This window comes from Denticeps clupeoides, chromosome 18 (assembly GCF_900700375.1).
Source record: "Denticeps clupeoides chromosome 18, fDenClu1.1, whole genome shotgun sequence".
In the NCBI taxonomy this organism is placed as follows: Eukaryota; Metazoa; Chordata; class Actinopteri; order Clupeiformes; family Denticipitidae; genus Denticeps; species Denticeps clupeoides.
In genome coordinates this window covers 11,617,770-11,642,975 of record NC_041724.1, presented here as the reverse complement: position 1 = coordinate 11,642,975, position 25,206 = coordinate 11,617,770, and the positions used below count along the sequence as shown (strand labels likewise).

The 25,206-nt window shown below is 41.8% G+C and overlaps 3 protein-coding genes and 1 non-coding gene across 6 annotated transcripts; 3 read left to right on the top strand and 1 right to left on the bottom strand.

The window, feature by feature from the left end:
• Nucleotides 1-797: 797 nt before the first annotated feature.
• Nucleotides 798-869, top strand: trnaa-ugc (transfer RNA alanine (anticodon UGC)). Its single transcript has one exon. It is a non-coding gene; the product is annotated as a tRNA-Ala (tRNA).
• Nucleotides 870-2,968: 2,099 nt separating this feature from the next.
• On the top strand, nt 2,969-10,636 carry mmp17b (matrix metallopeptidase 17b). The gene is made up of 12 exons (XM_028960526.1): nt 2,969-3,027; nt 4,242-4,478; nt 4,946-5,078; nt 5,168-5,306; nt 5,453-5,561; nt 6,695-6,872; nt 6,946-7,122; nt 7,195-7,315; nt 7,700-7,779; nt 7,903-8,052; nt 8,851-9,093; nt 9,172-10,636. The coding sequence occupies exons 2-12, from the start codon at nt 4,320-4,322 to the stop codon at nt 9,531-9,533; spliced, it is 1,851 nt and encodes a 616-aa protein (XP_028816359.1). The 5' UTR covers nt 2,969-3,027; nt 4,242-4,319; the 3' UTR covers nt 9,534-10,636.
• A 2,326-nt stretch (nt 10,637-12,962) lies between these two features.
• On the top strand, nt 12,963-21,778 carry LOC114768094 (alpha-1,3-mannosyl-glycoprotein 4-beta-N-acetylglucosaminyltransferase B). Of its 2 annotated transcripts, none has more exons than XM_028960196.1 (15): nt 12,963-13,238; nt 13,780-13,935; nt 14,055-14,235; nt 14,622-14,755; nt 14,993-15,039; nt 15,137-15,250; nt 15,329-15,404; nt 15,501-15,615; nt 16,897-17,027; nt 17,175-17,282; nt 17,459-17,652; nt 18,241-18,319; nt 18,940-19,015; nt 20,826-20,938; nt 21,535-21,778. In XM_028960196.1, the coding sequence occupies exons 2-15, from the start codon at nt 13,873-13,875 to the stop codon at nt 21,550-21,552; spliced, it is 1,449 nt and encodes a 482-aa protein (XP_028816029.1). In that variant the 5' UTR covers nt 12,963-13,238; nt 13,780-13,872; the 3' UTR covers nt 21,553-21,778. The 2 variants fall into 2 exon arrangements, with proteins under 2 accessions (XP_028816029.1, XP_028816028.1); XM_028960195.1 differs by having other exon boundaries at nt 12,964-13,238; nt 14,098-14,235.
• On the bottom strand, nt 21,103-24,994 carry scocb (short coiled-coil protein b). 2 transcript variants are annotated; one of them, XM_028960197.1, is made up of 5 exons: nt 24,886-24,994; nt 24,403-24,479; nt 24,224-24,304; nt 23,136-23,274; nt 21,103-22,323 (listed from the first exon to the last, which is right to left on the bottom strand). In XM_028960197.1, the coding sequence occupies exons 2-5, from the start codon at nt 24,419-24,421 to the stop codon at nt 22,293-22,295; spliced, it is 270 nt and encodes an 89-aa protein (XP_028816030.1). In that variant the 5' UTR covers nt 24,422-24,479; nt 24,886-24,994; the 3' UTR covers nt 21,103-22,292. The 2 variants fall into 2 exon arrangements, with proteins under 2 accessions (XP_028816030.1, XP_028816031.1); XM_028960198.1 differs by lacking the exon at nt 21,103-22,323 and having other exon boundaries at nt 22,404-23,274.
• Between the last annotated feature and the right edge of the window lie 212 nt (nt 24,995-25,206).

Sequence of the window (25,206 nt, the reverse complement as noted above, 5' to 3'; positions counted from 1 at the left end):
TGCAAGTCTACCAGTAAAGCTTCAGAACACTAGACGGTTTTACATTACCATTTAAGGCATTTGGCAGACGCCCTTATCCAGAGCGACTTACAACGTGCTTCCATGTTACAATCAATGAAGTGATCAATTTAGAGATTTATAGACTTCAGATCATGATTGACATCATTCTGGCTCAACCTTGCAGTGACGCCGGAACCCTGGAGATGGCGGCAAAGAGTACAACATACTTTGGTCTAAGTAGTTTGCATTTTCTTTTAATCGAATGTGAATAAACTAAAACATAAATTGACATAAACGCGTCTTTCGTCGATCCGTTTATTTACTCGACGTTAATGGAAGTAATATCGGACACGATGCACATGCGAGGAAGAAGCGTCGCATTCTCTCGTGTAACCAACACTGGCGTCCCGACTGCAACACGACACTGTGCCATGTGTTCCACGTCCAAAAATATGCAATTCAGCGTTGGTTATTATAACAACAATACTGTCGCATTAGAACGTAAATTGTGTACATATCTGACTCCTATAACTTAACACAAGAACTTACACTGCATCACTGACAGTGGCGGCAGCGTTTCACAGCTAATTACAGCCAATGCTCAAGTACACGGCGAAAACGTTTCAGTGAGGACTCATAAAATAAAATAAAAACTTTAAACTATTCGCGCATTTACGCATAAATCAATTAACGAAGACAGGGCGTCGCTTGGATCGTGCGTGACTTTTTCCTAAATTTACTAAAGTGCGTGACTTTAGTAAATAAAGAGACAGTTCTGGCAGCGACGGAACGTGGACGGGGATGTAGCTCAGTGGTAGAGCGCATGCTTTGCATGTATGAGGCCCCGGGTTCAATCCCCGGCATCTCCACTTTTCCTGGAGGGCGGTGAGAAGCCTCTCCTCGTCTCCAAAAAGCCACCAAGACGGGTTAGAGTAGTGCAAAAAGTGACATTTGTTTTTGTAATGTGATTAGCATGCATTATCATCAAAAAACAATATATTTGCATATATGAAGGTTTGCACTCTTGAATTAAATCCACAATTACCAAGTTCACCATATTATTGTAGTAATCTACAATGACCAAATCCACCTTTATTTAGTGTGTAAGCCTCTGTTTTGAATATGTGATATTAGAGATAAGTATCATTGAAATGTCAATGAATAACTTCCTGGCCTCCAAAACAGTGTCTGAGCAAGAAAAGCCACATTAATAAAGATCAAGGGGCCAAAGGCAGCTCTAGAGATGTGAAAGACTGACAACAATAGCACAGTCGCCTCATAAATCTGTCTTGTAAAGGTGCCAAGAAGAGAAGGGAGATCACTTCACAGCTTGGGTTGGCCCAAAGGCATGTCAGAGACGCAGTGGTCTAATAAGCGCAACACCAAACAGAATTGAACTTAACCCTCTGAGATCACTATCCCAACTGTGAAGTAAATTGGTGGTGGAATTCTGGTGATCTCAGGATTGGGCGACTAGAATCCCCCAAAGACAGAAAATCTTTCTCGTTCTCTAATAAAGGTCTCAGTGTCTTTTTGGAAAACGTGATCTGTAATGACTACCGATGCATATGACAGAATGCGAAAATACTGTGGGTGAGACCCCTGTTGTAAAGGAGGCCTATTGTGAGGTGGCCAGCATGGTACACCAACAAAGGTCTCAATATATTTCCAAGTTCCTAAAAACCGGATCATAGTTGCCAGGGAGATGCGAAAGTGCAGTAAGCCTATTCTCCAGGAGACACACAACTCTATTCACACATCCGTTTCCTCCTTGCTTGGTGGGTTCAAAATGCGGCTTATATGTCACCCGTCCCACTCTCTCCCCCAAGCTGTGACCTCTGACCCTGGCCAGCCACAACATTCATGTGGGTGAGACCTGTTGTCAAGACAACATGGGCGGTAATGCTCCTCTATGTTAGTCACAGGCTCTCTTATGGGAGGAAAGTTTTGGAAAGTCCCTTTAAAATTTGAGGAGGCTGATTGGTTAATTAGCGAATTAGGGGTATAGTCACATTCCAATGAAATAAACAGATGTCATAGTACTTATGACACTTTTGTCTCTCTTATCATTTAATGGTTAAAAAAAATACATCGTGGCCGTGAGTGTGTTTTTTCGATATGCTGCATCTCATGGGACATTAGCCTACACTGCTGTACCAGAAAACATACGCACATCTGGAATTTTGCTTTTCTCGTGCTCTTTCTCATACAAATATTCAGTTTAGAGTTTCAACAGGTGCTAGTGCACTTATTCTTCATCCTTATACGTTTCTGTTGATATGCTGCACCAGCATGTCCTTGACTGGTTTGTGTGTTGAGTAATGAAGTTAGTGGGTTAGATCTCACGCTGCCAACGAACAAAGAAAACCGTCTCAGTCATTTGACAGACAAGCAACTTGCAGAAAGATGCACTGTCAAATCTTCCTCTCTAAATTGCTAAATCCTTTTGTTAAGAGGATTCTGTTAAAAGTGCACCCCCCCTCCAACATTCTCTCAATCTCTCACTAATCCCTGCCATTGGAGGGTTTAGTTGCACATTAGGAGATACATTGTTCCAGTTTACATGCTGCAATTTGCCGATCTGATCTACTGTAGCACGATCATCTTTGTTTTCTCTAAGATTGTTTACCTGGACGCAGACAACAGAACAAAATTGCCAGCTGATCGAAGAATGCTTTGTGCATGAGGCTACTTGGAGGATATCTTAAATCTTCTTAATGACCAAGAAGAGGATTTTCAGCAATAATATGTCCTTAGTCTTGTTAAGTTGGTGTGTGTGTGTGTGTGTGTGTGTGTGTGTGTGTGTGTGTGTGTGTGTGTGTGTGTGTGTGCAACGCTGTGGTTAGTGAAGGGACCATTGTAAGATCATAGGGATCGAGCAGTGGGGAGAAGGGGGGCCAGAGGGGAGGGAGATATGAGTAAGGGACACATCTGTTCGCGGAGAGAGAGAGAGAGAGTGAGAGAGAGAGAGAGAGAGTGAGAGTGGGGAGAAATCAGTAGATGGATCAGGAAAGTGGAAAGAGGAGGGTAAGTGCATTCTACGCTCTGTCCTACCTTTAAAATACACAGATGTACTTAATGCTGTGTGCGGTGTGGGTAAAAAGTATTTAGTGCAGTGCAGGATGCCTTTTTACATCATGTGTGTACTGTATGAGTTGAACTGTTTATATGTATGTTGTAGTTGTTTTTATCTTTAGACCTTTTACAAGATTTACTTTCTAAATAAATGTGTGTTTATTTTTTATTTCTTCATTTTAAACTTATTTGTATGAATTGGTTCAGTGTAAGGTTGGGCGTTGTAGTCAGTGATAGGATGAACACACATCACATGATGTCTAGCCCACACAAATATAATAATATAAAGCTGTGCATGTCTGTACAGCCCTGATCTGTTAATTATTTCAGCAGATGGGCATTGGCTCATAGTTACTGCCATTAGGCAGTAGCCATTAAAAAACATATTCATTACTTTTGTGACCCGGTCATGCCATTATCAAACAAATATATATATATTATAAATTAGTATATAGTTATCACCAGCATAAACTTTAAACTATTCAAAAACAGTGCAAACAGATGCTAGATAATGTAGGAGACATTCATTCCCTTGTTAATTTAAGCTTGTGCACCTTTTGTTATATATTACATAGAATTTATTAGTTTACTGTAGTAACTGCATGAGTAAAATGCTGTTATAAAGTAAAATAAAATGGAAATGGTGCACATTTTCTTGGGTTAGCTAGCCTGGAGGGGTATCTTGTGTCTGCATTTTTCTGCAGAAGTGTTTTACATTGTGTTAATGATTAACGAAGAAAGTCCTATTACAATGCCTATAGCATCGGCCCTGTAGGTCTATTCCTTTGTCATCCCTCATCCCTCTCTCAACTCCCCTCTCTTCCCGGCCGGTCTCCCCATTCTTAAAATGAAGACTCGGTAATTTAATTAAACCCCTTAGACCGTCCTGTCAGCCACCCCGCCCCTTCCACCTGCTTCCCGGTAAAATTAAATTCAATGTCACCGCCATCTCCTTTTATGCTAATCCTGATGCTTTCTCTTTGATATGGCTCATGCACATAAATGAATACAAACACACACACACACACATCACACCTCTTATCCTAATTGCCTCAGCTCTTTCGTGTGCACATAAACACAGACACAAGTAAGTAAATGTGTACAGCATTTAAAAAAAAAAGAGTACTGTATACTGGATAATATATGTTTCTTCATTTCCGGAACAGGTGACAGTAGTGGTGTTGACCCTGCTTTCATGCCAGAATCTCGGAACTGCGGCCTGACACAAGGATTATGTAGGAGGCATGAAGTCTCTTTTTTGGAGCATTGTTGTACTCTGCGTATGGAATCACAAGCACCCTGTGTGGGTCAGTGCCACCGATGACACATTACCACCCCTGATGACCTACAGCAGCGGGTCTCCACCACCCGCTCCAACAGAAGATGAGAGCGTCCAACTGGTGGTGAGAGCCACAGAGGTTCAGTAGCACGCACGTCTGTCTGTCTAGTGTTACCAGGGTCCAAACAAGGTTAGGGGGAAAAAAACTAAAGCGGACGGTGATTTTATTTTAATTTTGGAAAAAATTAAAAATCTTTAGCCAGACTAGTTGGGCGGTTGATCTACCATGCCGACTCCTAACGGGAGAAGCCGAAGGGCGCTGACAAGCGATTTTGGATCCCCGTGTACTGTGACACTCTGGAATCAAAAGGTCTTGATTCAGCATTGGTTCATTGTCAGGAAGGTTACTATATGATCAACATTTTTGCAGCAATCCGAGGCAATATTGAAACTCGAACATTAAAAAATGTTTTTACCTACATAAAAGAGTGCTTTTAATTTGCTTTCAACACTGGCATCAATGCAGATCTATCTATCTCTATCTAGTCTGCTCATTCTTTTCAGAGAGCCTGTTTATGAATGTATTTACAGGAATGGCTCGCGAGGTACGGTTACCTCCCCCCATCAGATGCCTCCACTGGTCAGCTGCAGACCTGGTCTGCTGTGACTCAGGCTGTGAAGGCCATGCAGAAGTTCGCTGGTCTGGTGGAGACGGGAATTGCGGGTGACGAGAGAAACAGCACTTGAAAGTATTTCATTTTTACGCCTGCTCAGTTTGGTCATATTTCTCCTTTATTTTTGTGGTGTTCTCAGATGAGGAAACTCTGCAACTGATGCAGACCCCACGCTGCTCTCTGCCTGATGAGGACCGACCAGCCAATCAGAAATCACGGCTACATAACAGGATGAAAAGGGCGGCCACTACCTGGGCACGTAGAAACATCAACTGGAGGTACTTCATTCTATTACATTTATTAACAATACATTCAACATTCATAATCATACAATGATTCTCTCTATTTTTGGTCTGTTCCAAATTTAAGAATTGCACATAGATTACTAGAAAAATGTCTTTTTCCACAATGCTTTTGTTTTTAGGCTGCACTCGTACCCCACGTCTTCATCACTATCACGGGAAACAGTCCGTTCACTGGTGTACTATGCACTCAAGGTGTGGGCGGAGCCAACTCCACTTGAATTCCATGAGGTAAGTTAATTCTCATGCATCATGTTGAAGTGAAATACCCAGAAAAGATGGTGTAAAAAAAACTGCAATCCTTACTCGTCAGAGAATAAAATAATAAATACTTTAGGATTCAATATTGCATAAAACAACATAAAACCCTGTTGCACACAATCTACCAACATTTTATCTGATGGCAGCATGTGAAATATATCATGGCTGGGGTGTGATGGGTCTTTTAAGGTGCTTCCCCTTTTTCTGAGACAGCGTGAACTGTGCAGTACACAGGGTAGGGGGCAACCTATAATCTGGGCAGTCGTTACAATCCACTGAAGTCTTGTTTCATCCCCTCTGCTCCATAAAAAAACACTGACTTAAAGAATTGAACTGATGAAGCAGGGTCTGTCGTTGGAGAGGAACTCACCATCTTAGGACCAGTGGCAGATTGTAGAATACTGTTTAGTCTAATACCCATTTTGCTGCGGTTTACTTAAACAGAGGCACACGTTTAGTATGAAGCTCAATGGCATGAAGGGTTTCCCCATGGCCACGGGACCATGATCACAACCAGAAGACCCAGGTTCAATTCCCACTTACTACCATTGTGTCCCTGAGCAAGACACTTAACCCAAAATTGCTCCAGTGGGGACTGTCCCTGTAACTACTGATTGTAAGCCGCTCTGGATAAGGGCATCTGATAAATGCTGTAAATGTAAAATGTAGGTCCTTCCTTTAGCTTTTACCTGCCTTCCTTTAGCTTTTATCTGTCAGTGTGCTGAAATGATGCACAATGACATTTTGGTCCTGTGTGCATTAATAACATTTGAAATATGATCTGTGATATCATGATTTTAAACGTATTTTCCTGCACACTAAAGCAATATACAATTAATGTATTGAATTTGTACAATTTTTATACTTTTTATATATTTTTGTTGAGTCCTTTCACATTCTGTGCAATCATAACAGTTTCCCTTGGGATTAATAAAGTTTTCTGATTCTGATTCGACTTGCAGATGTTCATCCCTTGACAGAGCTCAGTATTTTGGAACATGCAGTCAGTTGACCGAATTGGGATATATTGGTGTCCTCATCAACTAATACAGGAGTCCTAGAAGTCCAATGAAACATATTTTCCCACATTTTATATCACACAGGTGGGCAGTCCACAGGGAGCAGACCTACAGGTGGACTTCCTTCGTGGTCCTCATGGTGATAGCTACCCTTTCGATGGAGCAGGAGGTGCCGTCGGCCATGCCTTCTATCCGTCAGACCCGGACAGGGCGGGTGGTGTCCACCTGGATGCTGAAGAGGAGTGGGCTTTCAGACAGCCAGGTAGGACCTTCAAAACCGTGCACATGAACACACACACACATTCCTGACACTGACTAGAAATGTGTGTGTTTAGCGTCCGAGGGCACAGACCTGTTCACAGTGCTGGTGCACGAGCTCGGCCACGCCCTAGGTCTGTCCCACTCGTCAGCTCGCCACTCAGTGATGAGGCCGTACTATCAGGGACCCCTGGGAGACCCACTACACTTTAGTCTGGGGCCTCAGGACCTGGAGTGGATTACAGCCCTCTACGGTCAGTGCGAACATGTGGAAGTGTGTGTTTCCTCTCAGCTGGTGAGTCAATGCCCTGCGTTTGCATTTTCAGGCAAAAGAACTCAGATTGTGGGGACTGACAGCCCTGGAAAGGATCTGCAAGACCAAAATGGACAAGAGCTCATGTATACACACATTCACAAGTATAGACACACAAACAGACTCTGGCACAGGTAATAAACAACCCCCATATTGTATTACCATATTTTAAATTATATGATATACAGTACCAGTCAAGAGTTGGACGCACCTACTCTGTGTCGGTTATGGAGCCTTTTTGAAGAATCCAATGCAAGAAACATATTTAGTATTTGTTGTATCAGGAGTAAGTGAAGTACGTTTTCAGAGTCAGCTGTTTTTTGTTAACCTCTATTTCATAGATCCATGTCTGCAATTTTGTTTGTAAAAACTGCAAGACCCATAAATGGGTAGGTGTGTCCAAACTTTTGACTGGTGGTGTATATAATCACTATATTGGAAATAAATGATGGGTTAGTACATTTGGTTAGTACATTTGTTTTAGAATATATTTTCCTCTCTTGTAATCTTACACACAGTCGCAGCCATGCCATTGACCGCTGTAACACAAGTTTTGATGCGGTCACAAAGATACGCGGAGAAACATTTTTCTTCAAAGGTAAAACATTTATTGATCATGTGTGTTGACTCTGTGTGCATCAGTGCCTCGCTGTGGCTGAAAGAAGCACTGCCGTCTCTTTCTTAACGTTTCACCACCTACAAGCCAGTTCTCCCTCTATAGGTCTGAATATGTGGCGGGTGAGTAGGGGGGGTCTGGTGTCTGGAAGGCCCGTATCTGTGAGACGACTCTGGGGGGGACTTCCTCCCACCCTCACCTCCCTCAGTGCTGTTGTGGAGAGACACTCAGACCATGCCATTCTCTTCATAGGCGGTGAGACACTCTCCTTATCCTCGCTATAAGCAAAAAAAATGGAAATATTTAAAGCTAATCCTGCTAAATTACTAATGAATAATACTGAAAAGCTGAAATACGTTCTAGTATTAAGTGGTGGCCTAGCGGTTAAGGCAGCGGCCCCATAATCAGAAGGTTGCCAAGGGTGATGGTTAAAAAGCAGAGGACACATTTCATTGTGTCACCATGTGCTGTGCCGCAGTCTATCACTTCATTTTCTTTTTCTCTTTACACCTCACATGCATATCCAGGATCTTATAATTAGAACAAGAAAATGAACACTTTCAAAGCCATTACTACCAGCTTGCTGAAGCTGGTCAGTGGTGGTGTTTGTTTTAAACAGACAAACTCTATGAAAATAAAAAGAAGCTTCATCTGGTGGTACAACATTGCTGTTCATCCATAGGTTTGACTGCGGCCCTCAGTTCAGCTCAGGTCACTACATGTCATTCTGTTTTCTGCATTTTTTTGCTTTTGTAATTCTACACATTCAGATATGGGAGGCAGTTGCCAAGCAGGAAGTAGAAAAAGCACAGTTCAAACTCCACTCATGGAAATTCTTTCATTTGCATTTTCAGGTCAATTGACCTTCTAACAATGAGATGTAAACCACATGAGCTATTTTCTAAGCTATTTTAAACAGGAAGACATTATTCATTACAGCCTTAGTACAGCTATTCATCGCTTACCTGTTGTTTTCTTTGTTGCAATATTTAATATTGATTTAGCCACACACACGTTATAATATTTACTTATAATTGTTCATGTTATGAACAGGCTCCCAGGTCTGGTTGTTCAGAGAGCTCTCTCTTCAGGAAGGGTACCCTCAGCCCCTGTCCAACCTCACACAAGGGGTAAGCGATGAGGGGCAAGGGTTGCTCTGGGACCCCACAGAGGGGGTGGTATGGGGACAAGCTAGAGACGAAGGTGACGAGGAAGAGGGTGCAGGACAGGGCGAGGCTGAGACATGGATAAGGCTCATCAGAGGAGGGGTGAACGGAATCATCGCAGAGGATGATGGTGAGTGGGGTGTGTGTGTCGGCCGAAACGATGGTCAATAGTTGTCAAATAGGTTAAATGTGAATTTGTTCTTGTCAGGCACCACCTACCTCTTCAAAGGAAATTCCTACTGGAAGTTTCCCTACCCACGCTCCGTCCCGGAGGCAGGGTACCCACGGCCGTTGGCCACAGACTGGCTGGACTGTCCCGCACCTTCGTCACAGGACCAGGACGACCTCTCTCTCACCCTCTCCACCGACAAGCGCAGAGACATGAACTTTGCCGATCAGATCCGGGTGGACGATAAACATGAGTCCACCGGCAGGCACTCGGGCGGCGGTGCGCCAGAGTACTGGCGCTGCCCATGCCAGAAATGGACCTCGGGTGGCGACAGTCTGAACTGGTTCGGCCGAAGCTTTTACCTTCTAGCCGTCCTAAATATCCTGGCCGTGCGTGGCTGAGTCCTGCTTGTCTCACGTCCTCACGAAGGCGTGAAACAACCCTCCAGAAAACCTTAAACCTAAATGTAATGTAGAGTAAACTGGCTTTCAGAAATATGATTTATGCAGCGTGGCTTAGTGTAGCGTGCGAATTACAACCGACATTAACTAACAAACAAACAAAAGCAATGCATCCGTACCTCATTTTACTACAACAATGCACCTCCATCATCATTTTATGAAACATAACACCTAGTGTCGGTTTATTGTTCCTGGCATGGGCGTCACACATCTGACTGGCACTTAGAGCTCAAACTGCCATCCGGTAAAAAGACTTTCAACACTCAGCACCAGCCTGAGCAGGAATGCCATGCATGCATGCTGGTTTTGGCTTCGTAATAGAGAACAGTCATGAAATACATATTTCCCGCACCTGGTGCCGAGTTGCATAGCATTTCTGAATGTTTTATTTCTTGTTTGAATGAAAGGTGGGTCAAATGTTGCGCCTGTCATTACATGAATTATTCATTCATTGTTCATATGTCTGTAGGCCTTATTTGTAAGTGCTACTGAAATTAAGCAAGCCTCTGATCAGCAAAGATGGAGAGAGTCAAGTGAGAGAGGCAGAAAAAGTTCCCACAGACACATATTCATTCAAAGTCACAGAGTGAGGGCAACAGAAAGGACCCCAGATAGCTGGCATACTTGAAATTGATTGCACAATACAGCCAGACCAGCGTGATGCACTCTATGCAGTCTAAGTAAAGTTTAGAACAAAATGAAGCAGTTAGCAGGGAAGAAAGGCCAGGTCAGCGTGAATATAATACCAGCTACAGCATTTGGTGTCAGGTTTTGTGTTTCAACTTCTCATTTTCTTGTACTGGCAGGACCTGTTTACCCAGGTGTTATGAAGTGGTCACGCTTTGTTGGAAAGGACAGGAAAACTGTTAAGGCATGTGGGTTTAGACAAAAAACATGGTCACAAACGATGCAACTTTATGTACAATAAAGTTCATGTATAAACAGCCATTATCTTATTTAACATAACAGATATATTATCACTGTGAGTCCCCTGATATAATAATAATAATAATAATACACTTCTCAAAAAATAAAGGGAAAACTTAAACAACACGATGTAACACCAAGTCAATCAAACTTTTGTGAAATCAAACTGTCCATTTAGGAAGCAACACTGATTCACAATCAATTCAATTTCACATGCTGTTGTGCAAACGGAATGTACAACAGGTGGAAATTATAGGCAGTTTGCAAGACATCCCCAATAAAGGCGTGGTTCTGTAGGGGGTGACCACAGACCACTTCTTAGTTCTTATACTTTCTGGCTGATGCTTTGGTCACTTTTGAATGCTGGTGGTGCTTTTACTCTAGTGGTAGCAGGAGACGGAGTCTAGAACCCACACAAGTCGCTCAGGTAATGCAGCTCATCCAGGATGGCACATCAATGTGAGCTGTGGCAAGAAGGTTTGCTGTATCTTTCAGCGTAGTGTCCAGAGCATAAAGGTGCTACCAGGCAAGTACTTCAGGAGACGTGGAGGAGGCCGTAGGAGGGGAACAACCCAGCAGCAGGACCACTAACTTCCTTAACCGCTAGGCCACCACTGCCCCAGGTATGTAGATGACATGAGGTAGATTCGTTAGACTCCAGAATATGCTGGTGCAGTTGGCCCTGGGTTCCTCCTAATGCAAGACAATGCTAGACCTCATGTGGCTGTAGTGGGTCAGCAGTTCCTGCACTACAAAGGTATTGATGATATGGACTGGCCCTCCCATTCCCCAGACCTGAATCCAATTGAGCACATTTGGGACATCATGTCCAGGAGTTGGTGGATGCTTTAGTCCAGGCCTGGGTGGAGATCCCTCGGGAGGACCTCATCAGGAGCATGCCCAGGCGTTGTAGGATCATACAGGAACATGGAGGACACACACACTATCGAAACAATCATTTGTAATTGTTTTAAGAACCTTACATCAAAGTTGAATCAGCCTGTAGTGTTTTTTCCCATTTAATTTTGACTCCAAATCCAGACCTCAATGGGTTGATTAATTTGATTTCCATTGATAATTTTTGTGTGATTTTGTTGTCAGCACATTCAACTGTATAAAGAACAAAGTATTTAATAAGAATATTTCATTCATTCAGATCTAGGATGTCTTATTTTTGAGTCTGGAATAGTGATGTGTAAAACATTTTGATGCAGCACCACTTCCCAATGACTCTTGACATTTGCCCTATCTGTAATGGGGGAATGAAGATCCCCCTCTGCAGGACAGCTGAGCTGTGATGGTGGCAGGGAATAAGACACAGAAGTGGATGCTATTCAGAGGCAGACTCCGTTTATTAAATTATATTTCAACAAAAAAAATTACATATAAATAATTACATTATGAATCAATAATGAACAGTAAGTCCAAACTTGGGCCAGTCTTAATGGCTCTGGACCAAAACATTTATTTGGACAGACAATCATCAATTATCTTTACACATTCTGAGAACGGAAATGCTGTAGGTTACATCAGATGCGGAGACCTGGCAGAAACTTTTGAATGAATAGTGAAGACAGCGAGGAGAATTTGGAAGCACTTCATGAATACATTAACTGGAGTTTTGACAGTCAAAGCTCAGCTTCAGCAGCCAAAAACGGCAGAACCCATGGTTCACGGCAGAACAACATGGCTGACATCCTGGACTCGATTGACCAGTGATTGTCCTGCTTCGATGCAAGCTAGGCGACGGTCGAGATTCTACACCAAGAATTTAAATCTCTGAGGGAATCGCTGGAATTCAGGCAGCATCTGTACGGAACTTGTTCAAGTCTCTAATTGATATTGTAAAGCATCTGAGTGAAGAAAATGTGTTGAAAGTGTGTTGAAAAAATACAGAGAATATATATATATGTACAATACAGGCCAAAAGTTTGGACACACCTCCTCATTCAATGTGTTTTCTTTATTTTCATGACCATTTACATTGGTAGATTCTCACTGAAGGCATCACAACTATGAATGAACACATGTGGAGCTATGTACTTAACAAAAAAAGGTGGAATAACTGAAAACATGTTTTATATTCTAGTTTCTTCAAAATTAGATTTTGTTTTTGCTCTGATTACTGATATATCATATCTGGACATCCCTAATTTATGGTAGAAAATATGGACAAACACAGCTAGAACACTAGCTGTTCAAAGAAGTGAAACTCCCTCTACTGGCTGATTAGAGAAAACTTCCCCGGAATTTAAGGTGGTCCGGAACAATTCAAACTGATTTGAGGCGACCGCCCAGTCCATGTCAGAGGAGACACCCTGAGCCACGACGGGATTTGTAAACTACCGTTTCAATTAAAATGCCGCTTGCTGATTGGTCGGTCTCCTACAGGGGGTTCCGCGTTAATGTGGTCAGGCTGCGCTGCTCCGAGTAAACGAACGAGTCAACGCGCAAGAGCGACTCACCTCGCGTGTGAGCAGCTCGGACGTAATAAAAGGTTCCGCCCCGTTTCCGACTCCACAACGCTCATTCACCAAAGTTCGCGGCGTCACGGCGTGACCCCGCAGAGATCCCGAGATCCCCGCCACAGCACCCACGGCCTGGAGACAGCGGGCGGCAGGTGTCTCTGAGATGAGATGAGGATCAGGAATGGCTCTTTTCTGGTGATCGGGATCTGCGGGAGCTTTTTGCTGGTCTCCTGGTTCTCTGCTGAAAGAGGTAGGTGTGGACATGAAGCGGGTTTTAAATGATCGACGAATGGAAAAGATGCCTTGGAAATATAATGTCCTTTACATCATAAACAGTTGGACACTGAAACATGGTACTGAACGCATTTCCTGTAGTAACTTAGTCTCACCAAATCCGCATTAAATAAAGCCTGTATTAATAATATTACATCCGATTAAATAAGCAATCATGCGCATGCATTACATCATGAAATAATTCAATTAATAAAGGAAATTTCACCGTTCACCTGATATTTTATTACTCTGCTGAAACCAGGTCATAGGAAGCCTGTTTAAGCTACGATGAGGAAGTAATAAAAATAATAATGATCTGATATTATGTGTCATAATAATGACATTTTCTCATTATAAATTCCCTTCGTATTGATGTAAATGAGCTTCCATAGATTCATGATTAATGTGTTTCAGTTGTCTTCAGGTTTATTACTAATATTAGATGTTACTTATCAGAAACAATTTTCAATTTTTCTTTCAAACTGATGTGTGTTCAGATTTTTTTTCATTTTACGCAGATGTTGGTGTGAAGCAGCCTGACTTGGTTGGGCTCTTCCACAGGCTGATGTTGGCTGAGGAGAAAGGGGCATTGTTAACCCAGGAGCTCAGCAATGTCCTTCAGAAGCTCTCCAACTTCAGTCACAACGCAAACAGCAGCATGCAACTTTCTAAAGGTAGATGAGCACAGATTGCGTTGATGCATTCCCACCAGTTCAGTTCAGCTTTAACATTATTCATGAGGTTTCTTTTTCCATACGGTTAATTCCTCCACACCCCATCTATCGTCCTCCAGTCCACCCGGTTTATCAAGTTCTTCCACTTTCGGTCATTTGCAGAGATCAAAAATGACTTGAGGTCGAGGAACTCGTCTATCCTGAGCTTTCAGCCCCGCACCTTCTCATACCTGCCCCACCTCAGCCAGCATGAGGACAGCTTGCGACCCCAGGTCCACCTGGGCAGAGGTCGCTTTGGAGGTGAGATCCTGAGCTTTCACAGCCATTGTTGTTAATGTAGATAGCGGCAGGGGAGGCACATAACACGTAAACACTGAAATACAGTGGACTGAGGAGGAGGACAGGGTCTGGGTGTGCTACTCACTAACCTACTGCCATTTCCATTTGTCATGCACTCAGAACCCATACAGCAGCAATGGTGGTAATAATATGTAATAAAATGTGTGTTTTTAGTTGTTTTAGTTGTTGTTATCTTTCGTGTAAAGAAATGCAGTCCCTTGCATGAAAGTTGTGAAAAGTCAGTTGTCATACCTGTTTAAATGCCTGTTTTCTTGCTTGTGTGTGTGTGTGTGTGTGTGTGTGTGTGTGTGTGTGTGTGTGTGTGTGTGTGTGTGTGTGTGCCTCAGTGACTCTGGTGTTGGGTATCCCAACCGTCCAAAGGCAAAAGGACAGTTACCTGGTGAACACTGTGGGTTCCCTCCTCTTTGACCTGAGCTCGCAGGATAAGGCAGATATGGTCATCATCATCTTCGTTGCAGAGGTGCCACCTTATATCACTCTATATATAAACATATGAAATGTTAATACCTGGAAAGAATGGAGGTTATCTATGCATTCAGAACACAGAAATCTTTTTCATTTTAATCAGTAAAATGTGTTTGGTACTTCAGGCCAAACAACTTGTAATGCAGGTTGCTAAATTCACTGGGATCAAAAGAATTTTATTATGAAATCATTGCCATCAGCCATATTTACAGCGTTATTCTTCTTCTTACAGTCAAACATGTCATTTGTGAAGAGCGTGGTGCAGACTTTACAAAAGAAGTGAGTGTGTGTTGACTGACCTTGTACAATATTGGCACTAGAGTTCCATGTTTGAGTTGATTTTGTGTGTGTGTGTGTGTGTTTTTTTTTTAAACAGCTTTCCAGACGATGTTAAGTCTGGGCTTCTGGAAGTGATCGCCCCTTCCCCTCACTTTTATCCAGACTTCACTCAGCTGAAGAGCACCTTTGGAGACACTCAAGACAGAGTCAAGTGAGTCAAGAGGATTTAAAGTGAAAAGTGGGCCTTGGTGTGTCTGTGTTAATTTTATAAACTGATGGCTTGTCGCAGATGGAGAACCAAGCAGAATTTAGACTACAGCTTCCTGATGCTCTACGCTCAGCCCAAAGCCATCTTCTACGTTCAGGTCAGTACTCCTGTTGAATATCTTTCATTTGCATAATTTGCAAATTGAACGAAACGCAGCTTTAGCTCTTTTCTGATGGGTCTGAGCATGTTTCAGCTGGAAGATGACATTGTGGCGAGGCCAGGATACTCTAAGGTGATGAAATCTTTTGCCACCAGTGTGTTGTCTAATGAGTGGCTGTTCCTGGAGTTTTCTCAGCTTGGCTTTATCGGTCAGTCTTGTTCTACACTTTTATGACAATTCTTTTGTAAAATAGTATAAACCTCAGACATCATGTGCAGTAGGTTTGGAGTCAGTGTTGGAAGGAGTAGCGGTAGTAGTAATAGTACTCCTAGAGAAAAGATATTTATTGCAGTGAATTGCATATACAGTGCATCTGGAAAGTATTCACATTCATTTTTTCCTCAGAATTCCACACACAACACCCCATAATGACATAATGGCAAAAGGTTTACTTGATGTTTTGGTAAATTTAGTAAAAATAAAAAAAAATATTCATGTCAGAGCACACACCAAGCGTGACGTCAAAGGATTTGTCTGTAGATCTCTGAGACAGGATTGTCTCGAGGCACAAATCTGGTGAAGGTTACAGAAAAATGTATACTACTTTGAAGGTCCCAATGAGCCCAGTGGCCCCCATCATCTGTAAGTAGAAGAAGTTCAAAACCACCAGGACTCTTTGTAGTGCTGGTTAGGGAGAAGGACCTTAGAAAGGGAGGTGACCAAGAACCTGGTCACTCTGTCAGAGCTCCAGGGGTCCTCTGTGGACAGAAGACAAGGGCAACAATCAAGGGCAATCATGTTACTGGGAAACTAGTCAGGATAGAGGGAAAGATGACTACACCAATGTACAGACACATCCTGCATGAAAACCTGCTTCAGAGCACTCTTGAACTGGGGTGAAGGTTTAACTTTCAGGAGGACAACAAGCACACAACCAAGATATCAAAAGGAGTGGCTTCAGGACAAATCTGTGAATGACCATGAGTGGTCCAGCCAGAGCCCAGGCTTGAAATCCGATTGAGATGTGCTGCTAAGAGGAATGAGCAAAAACCGGCCAAGGATAGGTGCACCAAGCTTGTGGCATATTCAAAAAGACTTGAGGCTGTAATTATTGCCAAAAAGGAATAAAAATGTCTTGAGCAAATGCTGTGAATACTTACATGTGCTTTCTCATTTTTTTTATTTTTAATAAATTTGCCAAAATCTCAAGTAAACATTTTTTTCCACATTGTCACTATGGGGTGTTGTGTGTATAGTTCTGATGAAAAATGTATTTAATTTTGGAATAAGGCTGTAGCACAACTAAATGTGGAAAAAGTGATTTACTTTGACTTAACTTTACTTTTACATTACTTTCCAGATGCAATGCATGTTGTTGAAATGAACAATGCGTGAATAAATAAATAATATCAAAACATTTACATATTTGGGACCTTTATAATTTGCTATTTGAATTCAGTTGAATTGAATAGATGCATTTCCTTTGCAGGAAAGATGTTTCGGACCACTGACCTGCCAATGATTGTCGACTTTTTTCTGATGTTTCACAAAGACAAGCCCATTGACTGGTTGTTGGATCATATACTGTGGGTCAAAGTGTGCAACCCTGAAGAAAGTGCGGTAACTTTGGCGCTATGAAACTCTTTAGTCATTGCTACCCCACTCGCAAGTACAAGACATTGTAACATTTTTCACTGGTGATGCTGGCCTTATGTTTTATCAGGGTTGGTCACATCCAATGTAACCAATTTCCATTTGTTCAAACAGAAACAATGTGCAGAGCAGAAAGACAAACTGAAGCAAAGGTACAAGCCATCCCAGTTCCAACATGTTGGTCTTCATTCCTCCCTTCCAGGGAAGATACAGAAGCTAAGAGTAAGTAAACTATTGTGAAATGCTGGAAATGAGTAATGAACACATTTTGCTGACTTTTTTTTTAAGTAATGCCTCTGTGTTCAGTATGGTTTAATGGAAGAACGTACACACCCCAACAATACTGTATGTCTCACATGTACACTCCCATACAAATAATGAGAGATATGCTCTCCTAGGATAAGGACTTTGAGAAACACCCGTTTTTCATACCCCACGGGAACCCGGAAGCCAATGTGAATACCAGCCTGAATCCCTATCAAGGCCACACCCTGGACAAAGCCTACCGAGGGCAAGACTTCTTCTGGGCCTTCAGTCCCACAGTAGGGGACTTCATCCAGATAGACTTCCTCACCCCACAACCAGTCAAAGAGTAAGGCTCAGAGTTTAAAATGAATATATTACTATATTTCCTGACTACTCACGTCAAACTATCTGAATGATATGATTTCATTGTTGGCGTAAGTTGTTACACTGGTTGTCTTGCCCAAAACATATATACTACCGGTCTAACACAGTCTTTACAGTCTAACACATATCAATTTTCATACCAAGGCGCATATTGCGATAAATGGAAAAATATGTGTCCTTATCAACCTGCAGTTTCACTGACTGCAGGATACTTTGGCATAAAGCCAGCTCAAGATTACTTATGATTGCCAGGAAAAAAAACTACATTTTATACATTTAGTTGAATAATTGGACTATGACTCTGTTGTAATCGATTGGTATAGAATATAATACTTTTAGTTCTTACCATTGGAATTTACACAGAGTCCAGGAGTTAAAAAGCAATTACAGACACTGATTCATTCACAGTTTGGCCGACGTGACATCACACCTGTTCTTGTTGGTAAATCTGGGTGTGCTCAAAGGTGGAGCTCCTGACCTTATGACCTTGAGACCCAACAGGAGCGAAGCTATTTGCAAAATACTTGCAAATGTGTCCCTTTCATTATAGATACCTCTTCCGAAGTGGCAATTTCGAGGCCAGCAGTGACAAGTTTCACAACACTACGGTTGAGGTGCTACCAAGTGACGTAAGTATCATGGGAAGGAGGGGAGACTGACCTGAAAAAACAAGAATTTAATAAGAGGCTATAGTGTAGAATTTTATAAACACCTTCCCCACTTGCAACCTCAAGGCGCTGAAGTAATTATCCTTCCCACCCATGGATTACCCATGTTCTCAAGCGGGGCAGATTGGTGAGCAGTGCACCTTCAGGGTAATCGTAGAATATGGCTGAAGAATGGTTTTGAAGAGGTACATCTATGCCACTTATTAAAAAAAAACAAAAAAAAAAAAAAAACAGGAAACTGACTCTCAAATGCAGATCTTGGCATAAATGCGTGCTCAAATGACCGTCGGCGCAGCATGACGGTAAATATAGCCCTGTTGTTTCAACTAGGGAGGATGAAGAAACGAGCAGAAAGAGCATCCCGTCATGTCAGGATCATGATACTACGGCTCGGAGCAGAAACAACTGTTTCCTCATAGGGCGTGTCAGCTTTGTGGTCTGTCTGTCCAGGATCTCATCACGCTTTCGGCTCGCTTGTTAGGGTGTCCGTTTTCTTTGCCCTGGACCCGCCGGGACGGGTTTCTTTGTGAGCACACTGTCTGCATGAATTCTTTGTGTTGCTTTGTTTGCATGTTTTCCAGCACTCCGTGAGTGAGAACCTTGGGAGGACAGGACCCGCCCAGTACCATTTGTCATCTGATGGATTCGTGGTGATAGGTACATGTGAATGTTTTACTTTTCATCAAGCCCAGTTACCCGATGCTTTCACAGACACGCGGATGTTGCCACATCCTGGCGACGTACCAAAATGGAGCTATTTTTAGACTGGAACGGCTCTACGTAATAAGTGTGTGAATGCCTGTAAACATGCGAGAACAATTTGGAGAAGATCTTGAAGAGAAGAGACACTACCTACCCTGGGTTTTTTTTGGGGTGTAGTTGTTTGCCGTGTTTTTATGAGCAGTATTTAAAATGGATGATTGACAGCTCACTTGTTCACTGTGTCGTCCTGCTTTTATCTATTTATTTACATATATCCTGACAATGCTTTTGACCTTACACTAGCAAATTTAAGCCCACGCTCACTATTGGCATACAGTACTGTGCAAAAATACAACCTAGTCAAATCAAAACCACCGTTTCTCTAGGATTTGGTTAATGTGACAAAAAAACCTTATGTCAAAAACTGATAAATTATTGATTTGGCTAAAGCATTTATTGCATAATGTCCTTGTTTTTTGTTAAATAATGACAATAATGAGAAAGAGACGCTGTTCTCTGAGCAGCAATACAATATTGTTCTCCATCTGTAGACTTTGGCTTGTGGGAGATCATTCATTAGTTTATAGAGCTGGGAGAGACCGACAGCCAGTTCTGCCTCATTGAATTTAGTGAAACCACTGGTGTTATAATACACACATAAATAGACACATATGCGCTGAATAGGTATGTATTCCCACGCCTGTCACCTTGTGCCATAAAATGAGATAAGACACATCTAAGAAGGACAAACAATAGACTGTAATTTCTCACACTAAAAATTAAGATAATAAGAGAGCCAGTTGTGTAAGGATCCTCCCATTCTGGGTGCAGTTAGTCAGTTCTGAGTGTCGTTCCGTAATTCTTGAGAAACATTTCACATTTTGAGTGAATCATCCTTCCAGTGCTGTGGTCAATTCTTGCTCCTTGTCCTCAAGGACAAGTATGTTTTTGAAGTATGTTTTTCAGTTTTTACCTTCATTGCGGCTTTTCGTTGTCATCAAAAGTCGCTTTATGAGGTGCTCATTAACATAAGTGAATCATTAAAAAAAGTGTTCAGTATAAACCTTCAGGACTGTTGGAAACGTCCCCGTCTAACTTAAGGTGGTGCAGAGATGACAAGAGTGTGAAATGCTGCCATCACAGCGAAAGATCCCTGATTTGGAGAGAGTCAAATGTTCAACTTTTTTTGCCTTGTTTGCAGTTTTTCACGTGTTATTTTGTGCGTTACGTCCCATGGCTCAACAGTTTTGTTCTATAGTGTAAAAATGAGTAGGTCATCCAAACATTTTACTAGTACTGTATCTTGTTCTGGAAAGGCCCTCTTCACTACACACTTCCCTACAAATAGGCAATTAAGTGATGGTCTTCACTCTGTTTTGGTGAACAGACATAACTCCAGTCCTGCTCCACTTTTTACAGTTCCTAAAACTAGGTACAGTTTTATATACTCCGGATAACTGCTAAATAAAAACCTCCATGATCAAGTAACTGTATGACTTGGAGACTTCATTTTTCTCCAACGTTTCTCGAAGCAACAAAGTGAACTATGTACTTTCAAAAGACAACGGGGTAAAAAACTTTCAGAATCACATGCAAATGTCCATTGCAAAAGCGACCCACGGACAAACAAAGGTTACATCAGACAATTTGAATACAAGGTGGATACATGATACAGAATGGAAAATTGAGAATGAAATGGCTTAATTTTTTTCTGTACTGTATAAACTTTTTGTGCTTTTTCTTTTATTTCTTCTCCTAAAATCAGGTTCATTTGTGAATGGGATTGCAGAGGGGCAGATTGATTCAGTATTCCAGAAGTTGTCTGCCATACGTCTGGTGGTCCATTCAGACTCAGACATGTGGGTTCTATTGAGTGAGGTATGAACTATTTTTGTTCATATATCGTATATTTATTTTTAGACAACACACACACATTGAGACACTTCCTTCCCTAAGCCTCTTTTAAAAAAGTAAATACAGATCAAGAATTCACTGTTTTACTTGATCAAAGACTATTGAAGCTGAAAAATCATAATTCTGTAATAAAAGTGAGTCAAATCAACTAGTATGCGCCTATACATTAAACCCCTTATACTGTTGGTGATCTTGGAGGTCCAAAGTTTATGAATGCAGCCAGAAGACCAACTTGCACAAAGGATTTGTTGTCATATATTTTTATGGTTTCAAAGTCCAAGGGTCTTCTAGTCATAACAGAACACGCTGCGCACTGTAGCAACTCTAAATGTTATCTAAAGTGATAGTGAGGGCTTTTATTCACGTGGAGGACGGGAGAGGGAGGCTGTATTTGCAGTAGAGTGCCGAAACCCAGCCCTTGCCATTCATTTGCTGGTGGCATTTCTTACATACGCAGGGTTTCAACAGCGCCGTGTCCTGAAACCCGACCTAAAACACATTCGTTCTTAAGGTTTGGTTAACACTCATGCTCTACACTCACTCATAACTTTCTCTGACAGATATCCATTAAAGTTTGATGAAGGAGGACAGGGAGGCGAAGGGCAGAAACCGGAGCCGTCTCACTCCGGGGCCATGTTGTGAGCCACAGTGGTCCCTTGTGGGCACCGTTATAACTGCAAAAAAGCACCATGTCACTTTTCAAGACTGTTATTTAATAGTACATTTTTTTTACACAATGCCTGAATTTTGAAGAAATTTTGAAGAAAAGTTTGAAAACTGCCATAAAATATGAAAGCTGAAGAATTACTGCATATTATTGCGTACGTGTTGATGCCATATAACACACTTTGCATGTCTTGAACACAACATCCTTAGATCTTGCATTAGTTATTCTCCTCACCATGATTATTCAGCATTGTGAGTCTTTCTACTACTTCTAAATATCTTAAACACAAGGCTTCATTAGTGTCACACCATGCAATGGGACTGATTGAGGCTGTCCAAAAAATCATGAAAACATTATCATGATCATTACATCATCATCTCTTTGTTAGCTTAATAAGCACATTTATGGAAGATTAGTCAGGAGAGCAGCTAGCTCGTGGGTAAAAGGAATGCAATGCCGACACCTCACATGGCATGAACTTAAAAGCCCCAAGTCCAATCTAACGCTACATACACCATGAAAATCACTGAAGTCAAACACATCTGGCCAATAGGTATGCGGTGCACATTCACAGATAGCCCTTTAAGACTCAAGACTCTGTATAATCGAGTCAGGGCTGCTGTGGATATACTTCACACAAATCGCACAAAGTTACTTATCCCTCCGGACACATTTAGTACACCTGTAAAAGTAAAAAAAAAAAAAAAAGATTTCGATTTAGCAAACAGATTTGAGTTAATGATACACACACACACACACAAATGCAAACCAAACATTTTATTAATGATAATAACAATTATCAATATTATTACTGCTGTTACTAAAAGACAAACATGAAATGGTACACATAATTAATACTACACAGATACTTTGGGGTGTGTGCTGATATCCAGCTGCATCTAACACGAGCTCCTGTGTACTGATAGCACCAAAAAAAGAACTGATGTACAGTGTAGTACTGTGACTCCAGTTTTACCTCCTAGGCTAAAATGCCCAAAGTGCTTACATAGTTAAACAGCTTAACTACTTGGCTTCGCCAAGAAAGCGTGGTCAGCTGTAGAAAGTGACGGTTGTTGCCGCCATTGTAGTTCGGGCTTCATCTACAAAGCAGTGACAAGCCACAGACTAGAACAAAAACAGGAACAACACTGACAATATGATGCTGCGCTAAAATATATATGAATATATTAAAACAAACAAAGCCAATAAATCCCATGTGCAGTAGATAACAAACGACTTGTTTTAGAAATCTTGGGAAAAAAATACTGCGTACAGAAAAAAAATACATTATGTAAACCTTTTTTTTTTGTTTAAAGGAAAAAAATTATAAAATATGGCCAGAGGTAAAAGTCCTCAGAAAGTAAACATGTTAAATTGGTGTGTGTAACATAATATTACTGGCATTCAATTGCACACTACTCAAGAAATGGGGAAGAGGGGCTGTTAAAAGGTTTGAGGGGAGTTTGGTAGGACCACCACACAAGGGCTCCTTACTTCCTTTTGCTCTTAGTGTCAGTGGTCTGGAAAACACTGGACGCGGACATGAGGTTCTCGATGTACTGGCCCAGAACCTGGTTCTCGGATTTCAGCTTCAGGTTCTCTTCCTTCACAGCGTCCACCCGGGCAGAGAGATCTGCAACAAGGTCACTTTCAAAATTACCATTGCAAAGGTAAATAAATTATAATAATGCACCAACGCATATAATATTTTAATAACTCGCAACACTTTCTGGAACAGAAGACTGCCTAGTTTGAAATTGTGTGAAATTATCTTCCTGAATGTTATAAATGTGTTATTAGAATGTCTCGTAACAGATATGAAGAACAATGTCAACATTTATTTCTGCTATTATAAATATAAAGTGAAAGTGAAGGGATTGCCAATGTGATGCACACAGTGACACAACGAAATGTGTCTTCTGCTTTAAACCGTCACCCTTGGTGAGCAGTGAGCAGCCATGACAGGCGCCCGGGGAGCAGTGTGTGGGGATGGTGCTTTCCTCAGTTGCACCTCAGTGGCATCTTGGCAGTCCGGAATTTGAACTGGCAACCTTCCGATGACGGGTCCGCTATATGACCATGACTACCATTTAAACATGCTAAGAAATTGATCCTGATCCCCATAATGTTGTTCAAAGTGCAAACACAAAAGCACAGGCAAAAGACAATTTGGGGATGAACATTGTTACGTGGAAAAATGTTGAGCTCTGACATGCTGATATTGAAATAATGGTCATAATGTTCGTGGTTAAGGATGCAGGCTTATAATCGGAAAGTCGCAGGTTCGAATCTACCAGCCATTAAGGTGGTTTTGTGCAAAGTACCGTCTTCGGGCAATGCTCACAGCTGGTGACAGGTTAAATACAGAGAACACATTTCATTGTGCCTTGTTTTGTGTATCACATATGACAAGTAATCACTTTCACTTCACTATGTGTTCCTGTGTATCATTAACCAATACAACATTAGTGCTTATATACACACACACACACACACACACACACACATATATATATAGCACTTATATATATAAGCACTAATGTTATATATGTATACACACACACACACACACACACACACACCTTCCAGTGTGTGCTGCAGCTCCAGAACCTGGTTTATCAACCTTGTTTTCTCCTCCAGCTCTGCTTGGTTCTCCATGTCGCCTGGCAAGAGACCCCGACAATCACCCATCATATTACTATCACAATAATCACCAAGTTACTAAATTACACCATGCCTATGTGTGTCTATGTTCTCTCACCGTCAGTGTCAGAGTTCATGGTGAAATACTCGTCCTCCACTTTCGGATGCAGGGCTGCGAATCCAAGGCGACCCTTTCTGGGTAACAGAACACAGACGACACATTTCCTCTGTAATAAAAGCCCATCCTGACATCCACAGGCCAGTGGAACCAGGTCGTCATGTAAACACTGCTCTTGTTTGTGACTGTGGCGATACAACTCAGCGATATTAACCTGTATTATATTAACCCGGCCAAACATAAATTAATAAGCCCCTCAGGGACCAAGACACTGATGTACATTATAAGCGACATGTTTAGCTCGCTAAATCCACGGATCCATCGCACTTCCCCAGGCTGCTACTAGCTAGCATGGTAGCAAAAAAAACTTCACCCACGTCCAGCGAAACATTATTTTCCCTTTAAAGCGACACACATTTACATCATCCGGACAAGAAATAAAAAAAAAATATATATATATATATATATATATCGACTGCCTACCCAGCTGAGATGATAAATTCGGCGCAGACGTCGTGTTCCTAGCGGTGCTTTATGTTGTCGGCCGGCTGGTGCGTGTTCTCGGGGCTGCCGACAGGGGGCGACATCGGCCCGGCCAGCAGCTCAGGACAAGAAGGGTAATAACTTCATCTGTCTGGCGTGGCATTCAGCCCAGGCTTAAGAAAACTATTTTTAAAAATACAAATTAAAAACTTGGCTTTCATAATTAATTGAAATTGATGCTACTGACTATGCAGGTTATTATATATCATATTATACATAATACAAATCATAAATGGGGCAGTGGTGGCCTAGCGGTTAAGG

Coding starts and splice junctions, on each gene's coding strand:
- mmp17b (XM_028960526.1), top strand. CDS start 4,320: ATGAAGTCTCTTTTTTGGAGCATTGTTGTACTCTGCGTATGGAATCAC. Junction 7,780..7,902: donor AGAAACATTTTTCTTCAAAG/GTAAAACATTTA, acceptor CTCCCTCTATAG/GTCTGAATATGTGGCGGGTG. Junction 9,094..9,171: donor AATCATCGCAGAGGATGATG/GTGAGTGGGGTG, acceptor TGTTCTTGTCAG/GCACCACCTACCTCTTCAAA.
- LOC114768094 (XM_028960195.1), top strand. CDS start 13,157: ATGAGGATCAGGAATGGCTCTTTTCTGGTGATCGGGATCTGCGGGAGC. Junction 13,239..13,779: donor CTGGTTCTCTGCTGAAAGAG/GTAGGTGTGGAC, acceptor CATTTTACGCAG/ATGTTGGTGTGAAGCAGCCT. Junction 13,936..14,097: donor CAGCATGCAACTTTCTAAAG/GTAGATGAGCAC, acceptor GGTCATTTGCAG/AGATCAAAAATGACTTGAGG.
- scocb (XM_028960197.1), bottom strand. Junction 23,275..24,223: donor GCTGCAGCACACACTGGAAG/GTGTGTGTGTGT, acceptor ACCTTGTTGCAG/ATCTCTCTGCCCGGGTGGAC. Junction 22,324..23,135: donor GACACTAAGAGCAAAAGGAA/GTAAGGAGCCCT, acceptor TTACTTTTACAG/GTGTACTAAATGTGTCCGGA.